The sequence below is a fragment of the Sturnus vulgaris genome, chromosome 2, assembly GCF_052056855.1.
Source record: "Sturnus vulgaris isolate bStuVul1 chromosome 2, bStuVul1.hap1, whole genome shotgun sequence".
Lineage (NCBI taxonomy): Eukaryota > Metazoa > Chordata > Aves > Passeriformes > Sturnidae > Sturnus > Sturnus vulgaris.
The window spans coordinates 29,374,886-29,389,805 of NC_142244.1; the positions used below are offsets into that span (position 1 = coordinate 29,374,886).

At 44.5% G+C, this 14,920-nt stretch overlaps 1 protein-coding gene across 11 annotated transcripts in view; it reads left to right on the top strand.

The window, feature by feature from the left end:
• The window catches only part of CFAP91 (cilia and flagella associated protein 91), a 28,168-nt gene extending 17,727 nt beyond the window's left edge, over positions 1–10,441 (top strand). For 3 of the 11 annotated variants that reach the window (XM_014888901.2, XM_088159012.1, XM_014888904.2), the window contains 6 exons: positions 419–565; positions 3,748–3,969; positions 5,215–5,363; positions 6,564–6,655; positions 9,846–10,107; positions 10,196–10,441. In XM_014888901.2, coding sequence (XP_014744387.2) covers positions 419–565; positions 3,748–3,969; positions 5,215–5,363; positions 6,564–6,655; positions 9,846–10,099 — 864 coding nt within the window. In that variant the 3' untranslated portion in view covers positions 10,100–10,107; positions 10,196–10,441. Of the gene's footprint in view, positions 1–418; positions 566–3,747; positions 3,970–5,214; positions 5,364–6,563; positions 6,656–6,712; positions 6,775–9,791; positions 10,117–10,195 lie in introns of all 11 variants that reach the window. The other 8 variants (XM_014888903.2, XM_088159013.1, XR_015801224.1 and 5 more) reach the window with 7 other exon arrangements.
• Positions 10,442–14,920: the final 4,479 nt, after the last annotated feature.

Below are 14,920 nucleotides of genomic sequence, written 5' to 3' on the forward strand. Positions count from 1 at the left end.
ACCCCATAATAGGGATGGCAGCAGTTTCAGCAACCTCCCCACCAATTTATGGCTTTGGGCTGTTGCTAGGCTCCCTCAAAATGAAGGTTAGAGGACAGGAGATGCTGAAACACTGTGAAGCTTTGACATTGAGGCTGGTATAATAGGTATGCAGAATACTATTACCTTTTTGACGTAGGTGGTGTTGTTCCGCATTCCAGTGGTTTGAGTAAAGCAAAACCAAATAATAATAATAATTTTTACAAAAAGTAGCAGATTTACATGACAGCTGTAGTGTTTGCCTAAATGCAACCACAAATTTGTTACAGAAAACTAGCTGACCTTGCAACTTGGAGAAAATGGGTGTGCTCTGCTGGCAAAAACATGTTGCTCTGTATTCTCCATTTAATATGCTCAGTTGTTTACCTTTATTTTAAAGATGTTTGAAGGGAAGGAGAAGCGCCTAGATCTGATCCAAGAGCTGCGCACCACTCACGTGCTTTGGGAGGATGGACAGCTGCTCTTGAAGGCAGAGAAGCAAATGACACTGTCTTTACAGCGACAACATGACTCACAAATGCACCAGGTTTGCTTGCATAGATGGGAAGGTTGATTCACAGCTCTATCCTGACCAGACACTCTGTGCTTGCAGTACCACAACATTTTCACATTTAAGTTTTTATGTTTTCTATTATCCACAGCACAGAAGGCATCCCAATAGCAATAAAGCTCTCCTAGCACAGGCCAAGCACTGAATGACTAAGGGCCCAAAATTGCTCTCTCATTGCTCTGGAGGCTCTAGGGAATCTCAGAAACAGACTGAGGCACCCTGACCACAGCTGCTATGCAGGCTGTGTTTATTTTGTTTTCAGACAGAGCACTTACTTATATTTACAGAGATTTGAACAAACTGCAGTGTCAGATGACTGTCAGTTTTCCCTCATTTCAATCCACTTGACTGGTACTATGACCTGGTATCACAATAGTGCTTGTCACTCACATCTGTCAGATGTTTTCCTGAGGGTTTTTTACTGCTCTGTCATTTCCCTGTCCCTTTTCTATCTTAGCACCCTCTCAGGCTCCTCTTCACGCATAAAACCTCACAAAGGAAGCCAAAGCCAACTTACTTTGTAAATCCTACTGGGCTCAAGACTTCTAGAACCTTAGCAATGGTGACACATTGAGGTGATTTGACAAAATGTTGGTCTAATACTGATACTCAACTGTGACGGACAAAAAGACTCTCTAACAATTTGAAGTTGGAAAGTGTATGGTTAGTCAGCGCTGGGCAGCAGCAAGGGGTCACGCCCTAATACGCACTGCAAAATTACAGGTGATCACAGAATCTATTTATTCACAAAAGCTTCAAACAAATACATATTCATAATACCATATTCATAATATCCTCTGCTTCCTATGGTAATTAGCCTGAATAGCTATTAAGCATGCATGTTTGGCTTTTTGAATTAAGTCTGGAGTCATCTTTGTGGGGAGGGGTCTTAAAAAGTGGAAGTACGGCGAGTCTTCTTTGCACTGAGCTCTTGATCTTTTTTATCAATGGCAATACAAATGGCTTCTGGGAGAAGTCCAGTTTTTCGAAGAATAAGTTTCTGGTTGCAATTGTTCATGCTTCTTTGGATCTACTTACTAGTTTCATCTTTTCCCATTGCAAGCCCAGCTGAGCAAACATAAAATGACAGGCAATCAATTATTTAAGTTTCAGATAACTATCTCAAGCCCGGTTTTCTTCTAACTAACTTCTAACTTTTAATTATTTTCAGCAAGGCCTATCTATCCATTTGCTTTTTAATTATCTCTAGTAAATAACTAGCTTTTAACTAAAATCCTGATTTCTCTAAGATTAGTGTTTCAGAGGTACCTGCCACTGTATGCTGAGCAAAGAAATTTCTATTCTCTGCCAAGGATCTAGTGAGAGCCAGGGATGCAAATTCCCATCCTGTTTCCTTACGGTGCCACAACCTTCCAGAGCAAAGTGATTTAAATGTCAGATGCTGGTTGGGAGTAGATCATAAAGAAATTTTGTCCAGAGTTCACTGTATTTCAGAGAATACAGTATCTGTCACATTCCTGTAAGTTTTCTTGTAGTTTTTACTACTCTGCTGTTTTTTCAATGACCAGCTGTGAGGCAATTTGGCAGCTTCCATATTACAATAACAGCATCCACTGGGCAGTTTACCTGGCGGAGACGAACCCAGACCACCGTTTCCTGCTGGTTGGGCAGCAACAAAATTTCCCCCTAGATCTCAGTAAAAATTGAACCAGGTGACTGTGTTTTATCATTTACTATTTAGCATTTTCATATACTCTTTCATGCACATGAAGCCCAGGTATGGAATGCAGGAATACAGAATATTTCTACTGAGGAATTAAGAGAAAAATAAAAGCCTTAGGCATTAGAAACTTGCGGTGCTCCATTTCTTTTGGAAGCCCAAGTGAGAGTGAAGGAGAAAGCAGTTCAAGCACCATAATGACATTCATAGAGAAGGAGAGAGAGCAAATGGTAAAGATACTGACCTCTGATCTTAGAATTTCCTTTTTGGAGAGCCACTATCTCCCTCTGCTGGTATCAGCCTCCTCTACTCTCACTTCTTTGTTGTTTTTACTGTCTCTGAAGGTTCACAGTCCAAGGCTCAGGTTTTCAAACATGTTGAACTTCAAAACTCTCTGGAATGCATGTCCAGGAGTTTTCTATGTGTGTGGCTATTTCAGAAAGTCACTGATGACTCTCAGTTCTATAGGGTTTGGTGGTCACAGGATTTTTTCAGGTTTTTGACCATTTCAGCGTAAAAGAAATGCTTCCTGCTGAAAGATAGAGGAAGCTCCACATAAAACAGTCAAAGATGAGGAGTTGAAAATTTTTTACTCATATATAACAAAAATCTAACACAAGAGTGTTCCTGAATTGTTTTCCTCCATTTCATACCAATTTTATATACAGCACCTGGAGCAATGAAGAGGAGGGAGGACTTCAGTCCCATGTTATCCCTCACTGTGGGGTGATGCAGTTACTGCATCACCATCTTCCATCTGAAACATCTGTGGGCTAAGTACTGTCACTTCTAGATGTGTGCAACACTGACAATCTCTCTTCCTTTGAAACACTACCTGGGCAAGTGGCACAACTGATTTATTGCTTGCCTGGGATATTTCAGCTCCACTTCAACTTCTATGTTTAGGTCTATTCTGTAATTGCCTGCTTATTTCAACAGAACACAGCATCCCAGCCAGTTCCAGACATTCCCTCCTGCCAAGGCCTGTGGCTTCAGAGTCCATTCTGGAGATAATGAACTCTCCATAGGTCTTGTCTCTTTCTGTAGTGCAATCTCACATACCCAGCCCATAAAACAGGATGTGCTTAGAATAAGGAGTGAATGTCACAGTAATGCTGAATACCTGGAATCTTGTCTCACCTCTGTCACAGACTTTCTGATTTTTCATTACGTGGAATTTTGAGGTGTCATTTGCACTTCTGAAAGCTTAATATAATTACTGTCAGTTTGAATTTGTCAGCTGTTAGTAACTTGTACAATTTTAGGTTCAATGCCTGAAGCTGCAGGTACTCATGGTTGCACTGTGCAGAAACCAGTCAGGCCATGTAACACATGAAGAGTTCAAATTCCGGGGAATGTCCCATGGCTGGTCTGAGCGGCTGCTGCAGAGCTGTCTCACATGCCTGTGGTAGTTTTGGGAATTTGTACAACATTCCTGAGGTTTGTAACACAATTCTTTGCATTTTTCTTTTAACAGCTGTCAGCACTGGAAAGAGACTTGGCCATGGTAGAAGGAAGGACACTGGTGAACATGCTTGATTTTCTGTCCAAAGAGCTGGTGAGACTGCAAGAAGAGCAGATGATCCATGCTTTGATCATGCTGGCTGAGAGGCAGAGGCGGATGCAGGAAGCAGAGGAGAGTGGACAGCGGCAGCTGGAAGACAGCCGGCGGCAGGAGGAAGATGAGCTTTTCAGACAGGCAGGAGAGGGAGACTGGTGGGACTGTAGGCAGTTTGTAGAGCTACCTCTTTGTGGGAAGGTCGAGATGGTTGGGAGCTTCAGCACTGACTTTGGTGATAGCTAGTTTTAAAATTGAGGGGGAAAGCTTCCTGAAAGAGAGGGTGATTCCTTCCTGAGAGAGTCATGTCCATTAAACTTAAAATTAAAGGATGATCTGAATACCCCTATGGACAGTCCTGTTAGGCCTGTCCTGAGTGGGTGTAGGTTTCTAAATTTCTCCAGTAAACACCTATGGAGAATAGATCTGCCTAGATCATCTCTAGGGATAATGTTTTGTCAGCACTTGTACTGCCCATCCGAACTATTAGGTGCTTTTCCAGGAAGGATGCCTTTAAGCAAGAGTTTGGAAAGATTTTGCCCCCCTTGAGCCCAAGTGGACTGCGACTAACAAGAAGTACAACATTTATTTTGAAGTAACGATAATAGATAAAATAACCTTGAAATCAAGAAGAAAATACTGAATTACCATATTCCATAACTATTCTATAGTTCCATTCCTATTTCCTAGCACTTGACTCCATGAAGCATATTTCTCCCCATTGAAAGACATGAGTGGGAGTCTAATTGACTAAATCAATAATTTTCAAACTTTGTGGGAGGTGGTTAATACCAAAAGGGTCTGGCATCATGGGTTTTTTTATTTTATTTTAGCTTCTCATCTTTTCTGTATTTCTGAGTGGTAAGCAGGTAAGGCCAAGGCGCCGTAAACTTATGCTCTTCAGATTAGCAGAAGGAAAACATCCATTTCTGCAATCTCAGCTCTACAACCATTATAAGGAAACCAGTAATTTTATCTTGGTTTTTGACTGGCTTGATGGAACTTTATCCTTCAGGGTTTGCTTAAATGAAAGCTGATTTATTTACTGAAGTCAATACCCATGATTATTATTTGGCAATTGTTGCTCAGGGAACCATGAAAACTGAGGGAGCAACTGCCATTGCATTCACAGGACTAACCTGCTGCACCAGAATTGGTGAACTGTGAATTGGTTTTCTTTCACCTGCACTTCTTCAATCAGTTCTCAGAAAGAATTACTAGAAAATAAGTTTGTACAGACAGCATTTCTGAAAACAAATCTCAGGTGGGCCTGCATGAAACAAAGAGTCTTGTGAAAATCTTGTGAAAATGCTTCTCTGGAAATCTCCCAGTATGCTCCTGGCACAGCAATAGGCAGAGGAACAATATCTTGGTGTTTTGTTCTAGGTGGTGAATGTTCAAGACAGGACTATTGACACCTACTTGGAAGACATTATCCTGAGTAGCATGGAGAGGACAGCTGAAGAACAAGCCAGGGAAGAGGTGCAGCAAAGGGCTGTAGAAATCAATGCCATTGCTTACGAAATGGAAAGTCGGTAGGTTATTGAACAGCACATGACGGGCTGTTGACAGCAGTCATGCCTGACCATGTGCATCTGTGGCTGTGTGCATCATCCAAACCATGGGAAGAGCAGAGCAATGCTGCTCGTGGTCGCTTCATTAGTGTGGCTGCTGTATGGGAACCATGCTCTTCCTACCTGGTATACACGTATAAATGCATCAGAGCCTTATTTCCATACAGTGTGTGCCAGGTTCCCTTTGCAAATCACTTGTGTGATCTGTGAAGCACCCTTTTTAGATTTCTCCACACTAGTGTGAGGCTGTGACTGAGCTTTAAGTGAATCTGGGAACCATTCATACCAATCTTTTCATTTATTTACACTACTACAGAAAATCCATTTGAAAGAGATCCTAAAAGTTACAGCTATGCACAGCCTTTCATTCTAGGGTGGCTGTTCTTTAAGGAACTGCCAATTTCCGTGGAGGTCACTCATATTGATGGCTGCCTGACAAGGCGCTCTGAGTAAAGTAAGTTGTTGAGAGCACCACAGTCTGTTTGGCTGGGGCATCAGCAGTGAATACTTTTTAGGACCTGCCAAACCCCCAGTTCAGTTTCTTTGCTCTTTTTTTGGAATTGACCCATAAAAATCCCAATGACACAGTGACTCTCCTATGGTATAACAGCTGTGTATTTTTTATCTAGATTAATACAAGCAGAATGTTGGAATCTTTGGGGGAATGAAACATAGATAATGCATGCAGCCCCTGGGCCAACTAGGAACCCACCAAACACTGGCATGGAAAAGAGCATGGGGCCAGCCAAGTGCAGAGTCACAAAAGGGAAGAATTTAGCAAACTCAGCAATGGACCAAAGACTAAAATGACAAAGACACAAATCCTCAGCAATATCTGCATGTCTAACTCAATTTGTCATCAGAGGGAACTGAGCTTGTCAGTACCTTTGAGGATAAGGAATGTAGGTGGTCCTGCTTTCCAATGCACTCTTGAACACATTGGCAGTGCAAAGAGGAATAGTCACACTGTCAGATATTTGTAGGATAAAGAGAGACCCAGCTGACAACTGCTGCCATGACAATACACTCTCTTGGAAAGAGTGAGGATATTTACAAGGGAGACCTGTTTTTGCAGAGGTCTGGAGAGAAAATTAAAATACTAATACATTAGTACATTAATACATTTAATACATTAAAATACATTGTGTATCTGTCCTGTAGTCGAACTCGCCTACAGTCAGAAGAGATTGTAGCAGAGCTGGTTTATAATTTCCTGATCCCAGAAGCTGAGAAAAGCTTTATGAGAGAAAGAGGTAAGGAGTCCAGTAACTTCATTTTCTTTGTGAACTGGTTCACTCTCCTTATTCTAGCTCCCTGAAAAGAATGATGCAGCCAAGAATTGTCTCGGTTCCCTGTGATTCCTTTTTGGCAGGTACAAAGTTAAGCTCTTTCACCCTTTTTTCACCAGTTTCTCATAAGCATTAGTCTCTTTAAATGGTGACTGAAATTCTGACCTGCTCTAATATCTGGCTTGTACTTTTGCCAAGAAACGTTGGATCAAATAAGCCTTGAGGTACCTTCCAACTGGTTTGCTATGATAAATGCGGTGTATCTGCAAAAATAAAACTGTATTAAAAGAAGCAGCCCATTGCATATTCAGAAACAAACTGGTAAAAATCTTTAAATAGCATAGCTGTGAATTGTGTTATTATATGGCCATTTCTAAAACTGCAGAAGACTTTAACAAGCAAATTATTTAAATATATGTCATATATGGAAGGAAGGTTGTACACTTTCCTATGCTTCCCTCTCCTCCCCAGCTGGCTGAGAGCAAGAGGTAAAGTTTTAAGGTTGGCTGTAGTGGCATCATGTTGTAAGGAGATATCCTCACAGTTGTAAAGGATGTTTAACAGAAATGGAATGGCATCTGTCAAAATACAGAGGAGAAGGTACTGGAAATCTGTGTATTACGTTGAATAATGTCGTGAATAAGTAGCTGTTCCTAACTGGGATGTTTCCACTGACCAGCACAGGTGGAAGACTGTGACTAAACCAGTCACCCACAGAAAGTGAATGTAACCTAAGCAAAGCAATCACATCACAATAGAGCTTGAAGGGGTCCTTTCCACAGTGCACTTCTCTGCCTTGAAAGCAAAGGCACTTAGTTCATTGCTTCTTTTATTGCTTTGTGAATGAAAACACAAACCCTGAGTATGCATTTTGTGGTCTCTGAATTGTGCAAACTTTCTTCTTCCTGGCTTGTGTCTTGCCACAGCAGCAGGACCTGTTCTGCAGATGGCAGTTCTGCTTAAGCTTAAATCAGCTCCCTTCACTCCAGCACTGCTTCTGCCAGCCTTCCAGAGCAGGTGATGTAATTGTAGTCAGTGGAGCCTGCAGCTCAGGCACTAACACACACAGGTTAGCCTGTCTCAGAGCAGAAGGAAGACATGGAGATAGCTTAGGATTCTGGACATACTGAGGACATACATAAAGGCTCAAAATATGTACTGGGCTTAAATGCAACAGCAGCTAATGAACAAAGCACCTCAGAAGCACTCCCAAACAGCAGAAGAAAAAAATTTCAGAATCTGTGATAGCTGCAGTGAGTTTGCCTGGAAAGCAGAGCTAGACCCAATTAAAAATTAAAGTGGATGCTGGTGAAATAGAGCAGTAGGCAATTAAGTAAGAGAGCTTGTTCAAATGTGATCAGGAGAAATATATCACAATATTCTTGTGACAGCAGAAATCAAATGTCGGGAAGAGACCTGGCTCATACTCTCTTCTGCTATTGCTGCATGGGGTGAAGGGGGCTCCATTCACTAAAGACAGTTGAATTCTACCAGATGTACACTCTGATGAATACACCCTGCTGTAAACCTCCTGCACAGTGATACTTTCAGGGAAGCAGAATCATTAACTGTTCCATGGAAATCCAAAGGAAATGGTATCAAAAAATGAAATTAGATCTCATAAACACATTAGTGTCTTGCATTTCTGTGGTGACTTTTAAAGCCTTCCCTATAGTGAGCCAAATTACTCATTATGAAACTCTGTTTTAGCAACCTGGCCCATGCTTGAGCATTCACCTTCCTTGAAACTGTCAGGAAGTGATCTAAGAGCACATTTATCTGCCCTGTCAAAAGAGCAAATACATTTGTAGAACAAAGATTTGAGGGCCTGCAGGTTCAGTCTTTGCCTATACTTTAGCTTCCCCTTAAATACCTCTGTTTTCCCATTACCTAGTTTGGGATTTTTTCCTCCTCATTTTGTTACATTTTGATGCATAAAAGCAGAGATTATCTGATACTGGCTCATGCTGAAAAACCTCTGCACCTCGATTCTGAACCCTGCCTCAGTAGAAGTCAGTGTACTGATATGAAAAACCTCTCTTGGAAAAGGACAGTCACTCACCAATTTCAGCACACCGTCCTTTAGGTGGAATTCACTGTGGATGGAGAAAGGGACTGCAGCAGTTCCAGGGGAGTATTCCCAGTATAGTTGATGCAGTTGATGCAAACACGATTGAAGGCAAAATGCCTTGGGTAGAGAAACCTCTCATGGGAATGAGGGCTGGATGGTCAAGGTCAGCTTTTCAAATGCAAATGAGATCCAATTGCATTCATTGTTGACATAGTGGACCTGGGAGATGGACAAACATAAACAGGTTGGGTTAGTAATGCTGAGTGACTGGGACAGGGACAGCAGAACTGTGTGCCAGCAGGCAGGACAGCGGTGCTTCAGATTCACAGTCTAAGTGCAGCTCAGCCTTGAAACAGGCCAAAGTAAGTCTTGGACTTCTATAGGGAAGTGACAGGATGAGAGCCAGCCCTTGTTTCTGCATCATTCCTCACACCCTCCATAAGGCACACAGTATTTCAATCTCCATGACTGAAATAAAGAGGGAAAGGGAGAACAAAGAATAGTGAAGAGAAATAAAGAGAGCTGTAGGGTGAACACTTAGGCTTGGGTAATTGTTTCCCAGGAGGTGGGTTGGAAATACAAATGACTTTGGATTAAAGGAGGCAATCCTGCAGTAGCTGAGGGGAGGTGATAAGGTAGTCAGGTGACTTCATGTGTCAGTTGTGGCTCTGAGTCTTATTTTGAACTCATTGAGTCTCTCAGTGCAGGTCAAATCCTGGCACAGGAGATGGCAGATTTCAGCTGGATTCTTCCAGAGGCTTGCTGCAATTAACAGACACTGAAGGAGAAGTTATTTTGAAGCCTGATGATATATGCTGGGCAGTTTCCCAAAGCTGGGAAGGAGAACACTTTGGCTGTGCTTCCCACTGTGGGGGCCAGTCTTCAAAGTGAAATGCAAAGTTGGTTGCTGCTATTTGGTGGCAGTAGAATGCTATCAGCCAAAGTTAGAAGGGCATGATTTTTTTCCTGAGACAGACTTTTCCACAGCTGCAGGATTGCTAAATGCTGTTCCTCCCTTGTCACCTACAGAGAACGCTTTGCTGTACATTTCCAAGTAAAAGCCTTACCTCTTTCTCGGCACAGTGAGGCAGTCCCAAAGAAAACACATCTACGCTGCTCATCAGATCATCCATGGGGGCACAGAGAGGGCTCTGGCTGATCTGGCACCGCATCAGGAGGCATCTGCCACCAAGAGAAAGGAGGATTCTTCTGCTGGGACAGCCAGCACAGCTCTGAGTGGGACAGCTGCTGAACCAAGCGCAGCTGACAGCACTCAACCTACCACAGTTGTACGTGAACTTGGACAAGGCTTCCACAAGGATCCCACAGCCTCCTAGGACAGAAGGTGAGTGAGGTGAGTTTCCCTGCCCCTCTGTCATTTGAATTCAGAGCATGGCGAGGGAAGGGGAAGCACATTGTATTTACTTTTTCAGGGCATCCTGAATGGAAAACCCTCTCTCTTCTTTGGGCCGTCCCTCCTGCTGCCTGCCAGCGGTGTTGTCCTGAACCATTCTGTATGCATTTTGGTGTGGCAGCCTCCTCCACTCCCTCCCCACGTTGCTTTGTACTTCATTAGCTAATTTTTCTCTTCTGATTATTTAGAGAAGCTTGACTGAGAAAGCAGTGTTAGCATTCCTTGTTTGTTTTCCTGGCACAGAGCAATAAAAATCTGAATCTGGGCTTTTGGTGGTATTTCCTTGCTTCAATAGCATTAAAAGAAAAACTACTCCATAAGTGGGAAATTTAGAGTTGAGACCATCCATAGACAAGTGTGTCCCTGTGATTTCCTTAGTGGTGTAAGGACCAGTGGCTTCCTGCATTGGCACTTCTATTAATAAAGCACTGCAGCTGAACAAAACCAGTCAGATTTTGCATCATCTTTTCACATCATTAGTCTTTGGAGAAAGAAAAGGTGCCCCTGACCTCAGCAGGGTGGTTTCTGACAAGCAGGCAGTGTCTGGCACAAACCTAGGTGATAGCAGGATGACATGGGCATGGCGGGACTGATGCATTTTCCAGAAATGTTACTCTTCGAGCAGATCACTTCATGCTTTTTATCAGTGCAAAGAGCAGTTCTTGAGAGAATCTTATTTTTCTTGGAACAGTGTTAGTCACTCTGGCTCTCCAGCTCCGAGGGCAACACAGAAAGGATGCCGGCTTTGCCGTGTGCTGGCTTTGTCGTGTTTGCAGGCACGGGGGTCCTCCAACTCCGGATGTCGGGAAGCAGCAGGCTCAGACAGGCACAGTGCATCCGTCACAGGGCTCAAGGCTTTCTCAGCTCTCCAGCACTCACTTGTCAGAATTCCCGAGGGCTGTGGCCTTAGTGCATAAAGGAACATTTACACCAAGCATCACATTTTGGAGGGGCGGGCACAGCCACACCACCACACCCAAAATGCTCATTCATTGATGGCTACAGCTTACGAAGCCAGCAGCAGTAGTAGCCCTCAGTGCTACAGTGCTAATGGGCTTCTCTCTCCCTGCTGCCATCATTTCTCCCTGCAGATTGTCTTTTCCTTGTGCTCAGGTGTGGATCAACTAATCCCAACCATCGTGCCTCTCCTACATAACGCAAACCAGCAGCTGGTCAAAAAGGATGCTCATGAATGCATTCCTGTAAAAATTCTGCATCGGGTCTTTGTTTTGTGGGTTAGGCTGAGGCAGGGTACAGGGAAAGGAATTTACAGGGAGGTAGGGGAGAGGGAGGAGAAAGGAGTCTGTATACCTCTGTGTTCCACTGGGGAGTAAACAGCAGCTAGAGAGAGGAAAAAGAACTGCACCAAAGCACCACTGGTCTCCAGGTCGCTGAACCAGGGGCAGCAGGGGACTGCTGGTGTCAGGCAGCCTCTGTAAGTGCTGCAACTTCTAGCAGGAGTCGGAGAGGGATGACCAGTATTGGTTCAGACGGTGAGGATGATCCTATCAGGGACTGGGGATTTGGAGCAATTCTCAGGGTATTCACAGCTAGTCAGTAAAAGGCAAGGTTGCAAATACAAAAGTATAGAACTAAACACTCTCCACAGTGTGGGAGAAGAAGCCGTGCAGGGATCGCCTCTGTAGCCTCAGGCCACCTTGGACAAATTTAGCGTGTTAAAAGGAGGGGGGATAACATGAATCACAAGATCCAATGTAATAGGAGAGACATGGAAAACTTGATGCAGCAGAACAGTAGAACAAGAAGACCCATCCATTGAGGCATTTGCTGTATTTCTGAAGATGATCTGACAAAATAAACATTCTGCACGTGGCTCAATTTGATATGATTTTAAAAGATAACTATTCCAACAGGTGTGGGAATGGACAGCAGATGCAGCACTTTGGTCTTCTGTAGGGATACAGCTCTGCATGACAAGGGGGCAGGGGACTCCAGATGCTGTGCGCAGGCTGAGCTATAAATGTGTCAGCTTCTATTATAATTTAAGGGACACCGTCATGGTAAAGCCATCTTTCCCACAACATTGCCTAGCATGTAAACTGAAGGCCACGGCGGGATTCCTGCAGGAAACTCTTCCGTAGAAACTGTTTTCAATTGTCATGTGGGGTTTTTTCTCTCGTTTTGTAGAATGTACTTTGAGAAAGAAAATGAGCACAGTGAGAGGGAATTGGGATCATAAATCAACAGCATAAGAATGCACCATTCCCTCTCCTAGCAGGAGACAGAACAACCCTGGGGAGGACCCATACCCGAAAAAAACAGCAGATGCCTCCAGGGCTGCACCAATACAGTGGAAACATGGGGGAAATTCAGCTTGTCCCGCTTTTTTTTCACCAACTGTCCACAGGAAGGGAGCCTGGCTGTGCTGCTCTGCTGGCTTCTGCCTCCTGGCAGGTAGGGGAGACAGGCTGAGCCAAACGGGCCTCAGGGGTCACTGCGCCCTGAGAATGGTGAAAAATTGGCCTCTGCAGTAAATGAATGAATGAGTGCAAATTGTCCCAGGGCTTCCCTGCTGATATGGCTCTGGTACTGTGGGAAGAGAAAATCCTACAGCACCAAGCTCAGTTCAGCAAAAAGGACTTTGGGTCCTTCTTTACTGGAAATGTAGGGTGTCTGCATTTCTGTCAACAGAAAACCACACCAAACCCACGCTCCCCCATCTCTCCTACCTCCCTTAAAAGCAACATGACCATCACAAAAGCTGCTACCACAGACCTGGGTGTGCTGCTGTTAAAAGAGTTCCTGCCACTTTCTGAGCACAGCTGCTCCTGGTCTTGCAAGTGTGCAGGATTTGCATGATACTTGATTGGGCTCAATTCAACCCTCACACAGTTTTCTTAAGGAGAGTGGAATTAACCCTACAGCTATGGTCCTCACATGCTCAAGGCTTTTAACAAGGCCCAATTGCACTACTGCTGACTATCTCCTCCAAGTCCTGTTTCCCTGCTTTCACCAAAGTCCTGTTCATGCAACTTTTCCTGTGTTTTTATGGTTGGTGAATCAGTATCGTGCTGGCATCCAGCCTCTTCACCACAGTGCCCTCCAGAATCAGGCCTGGGCTTGGATGGGGAGCTATTGTTTCCTGTGCCTGCCTTCCACCCCACCAGAGAGGCAGGAATTGGTCTGAACACCTGGCAAAACTGTCAACTCCCTGAGACAGAATGTGTACACCTGGATTAGTAAATTCAATTTTCCCAGGACCACCTTGGACCAAGGTCCCCACCTCCCCTCCTAGCCACTGCCTGGAGCAGATCTGGCAAGGAAGGCATCTCAACAGATGCTGTTTGCATGAGACAGAAAACGGCAGCAGGCTGAGGGGAAGGGTGTACGCTGAAACCCGTGGAGCAGGGCAGCTCCGGCTCTCTGTTCTTACCATGTCATTCGTTCCCTCTCATTCCTCCTTTTCTCCTATACACCTTTTCCTCCACTTCTGGCTGGAGTCACGGCTCCTTCTCTTGGCCTCCTCCCATGTGCTACATTCCAATCCTTCAAGTAGCACTTGGATGTCCTATTTCCCTTTCCTTCCTGTAGGGGCTGCTTACCTGTATCCACATGCACTGCCTGGCTCAGCACACCATCCCCAGTGGACCTGAGCATTGTGGCTGTTCCTGCCAGCACTCACTGTTGCAGCTGCCCACTGCTCTACAGTGGCTTGGACCCACTGCAGAGCCCAACCAGATGAGATTTATCCCATCCAGTTTCCCCAGCAGGGAGCTCGCATGGCAGCCTGCACTCCTGGCCCATCCTGGAGCTCCTCAGTCAGTGCTGGGGATGTTGGTCCTTGTCCTCAGGGAGTGGCTGGGAACATCTGCTGCCCCTGTGGTGCTGATTGCATTGAGATAAAGGTGGTAGAGACTTAAAAGCTGCATTTGCTGCTCTCTCCCTCGGCTGCTGCAGGATTGATCCTAAGAACCTCCCTTTTGTTTGTTACTGAGCCTCTTGTGAGGCTGTTGGTTCCTTACCTGTTGAATTGAAGCCTCTCTCCTCCTGCCAACATAATTTTTCTGCCTCCAGCCAAACACAAACCATTTTTTCATTGCTGTGCAGGCCCTAAATCTGTTGTCTCCAGCAGAAACAGCTTCCATTGACCAACCTTTTCTTAGGCCTGGTTCTATGAAACAAAAATCTTAAAAGAGGTGTAACTGAGATTGTCCAAAGAGTCCCCAGCTGGGCAGTCCCTTTTCCCAGGGCTGCTAACTTACGGCACCATTCCAAACAACATCAATGATCTCCTTGAGTAAAATGCTCTCAAACCACCTGGGTTTTTCCAGTAAGCACCATCTTCCTCCTGAGCACTTTGGCCTGGCAAAGGATTTGATTACAGGAATGAGTTGCAGAAGGGAGAAGAAGGGCATGGCTGCTGTTATGCCAGAGGAAACAATCATAAAATTGTTTAGGTTGTAGAGAACCTCTAAAGTCACTAGTCCAACCATTACCCAGCACTGCCAGTCCACCACTAAACATGTCCCCAAGTGCCACATCTTTTAAATATCTCCAGGCATAGTGGGTGGCTCCACCACCTCCCTGGGCAGCCTGCTCCAGGGCTTGACAAACCTTTCCATGAAGAATTTTTTTCCTAATATCCAATGTAAACCTTTCCCAGTACAATTTGAGGCCATTTCCTCTTGTCCTCTCACTTGCTACGTGGGAGAAGAGACTGACCCCCACTTGGCTGCAGCCTGCTCTTGGGGAGTTGTGGAGAGTGATAACAGGGATCTGGTGA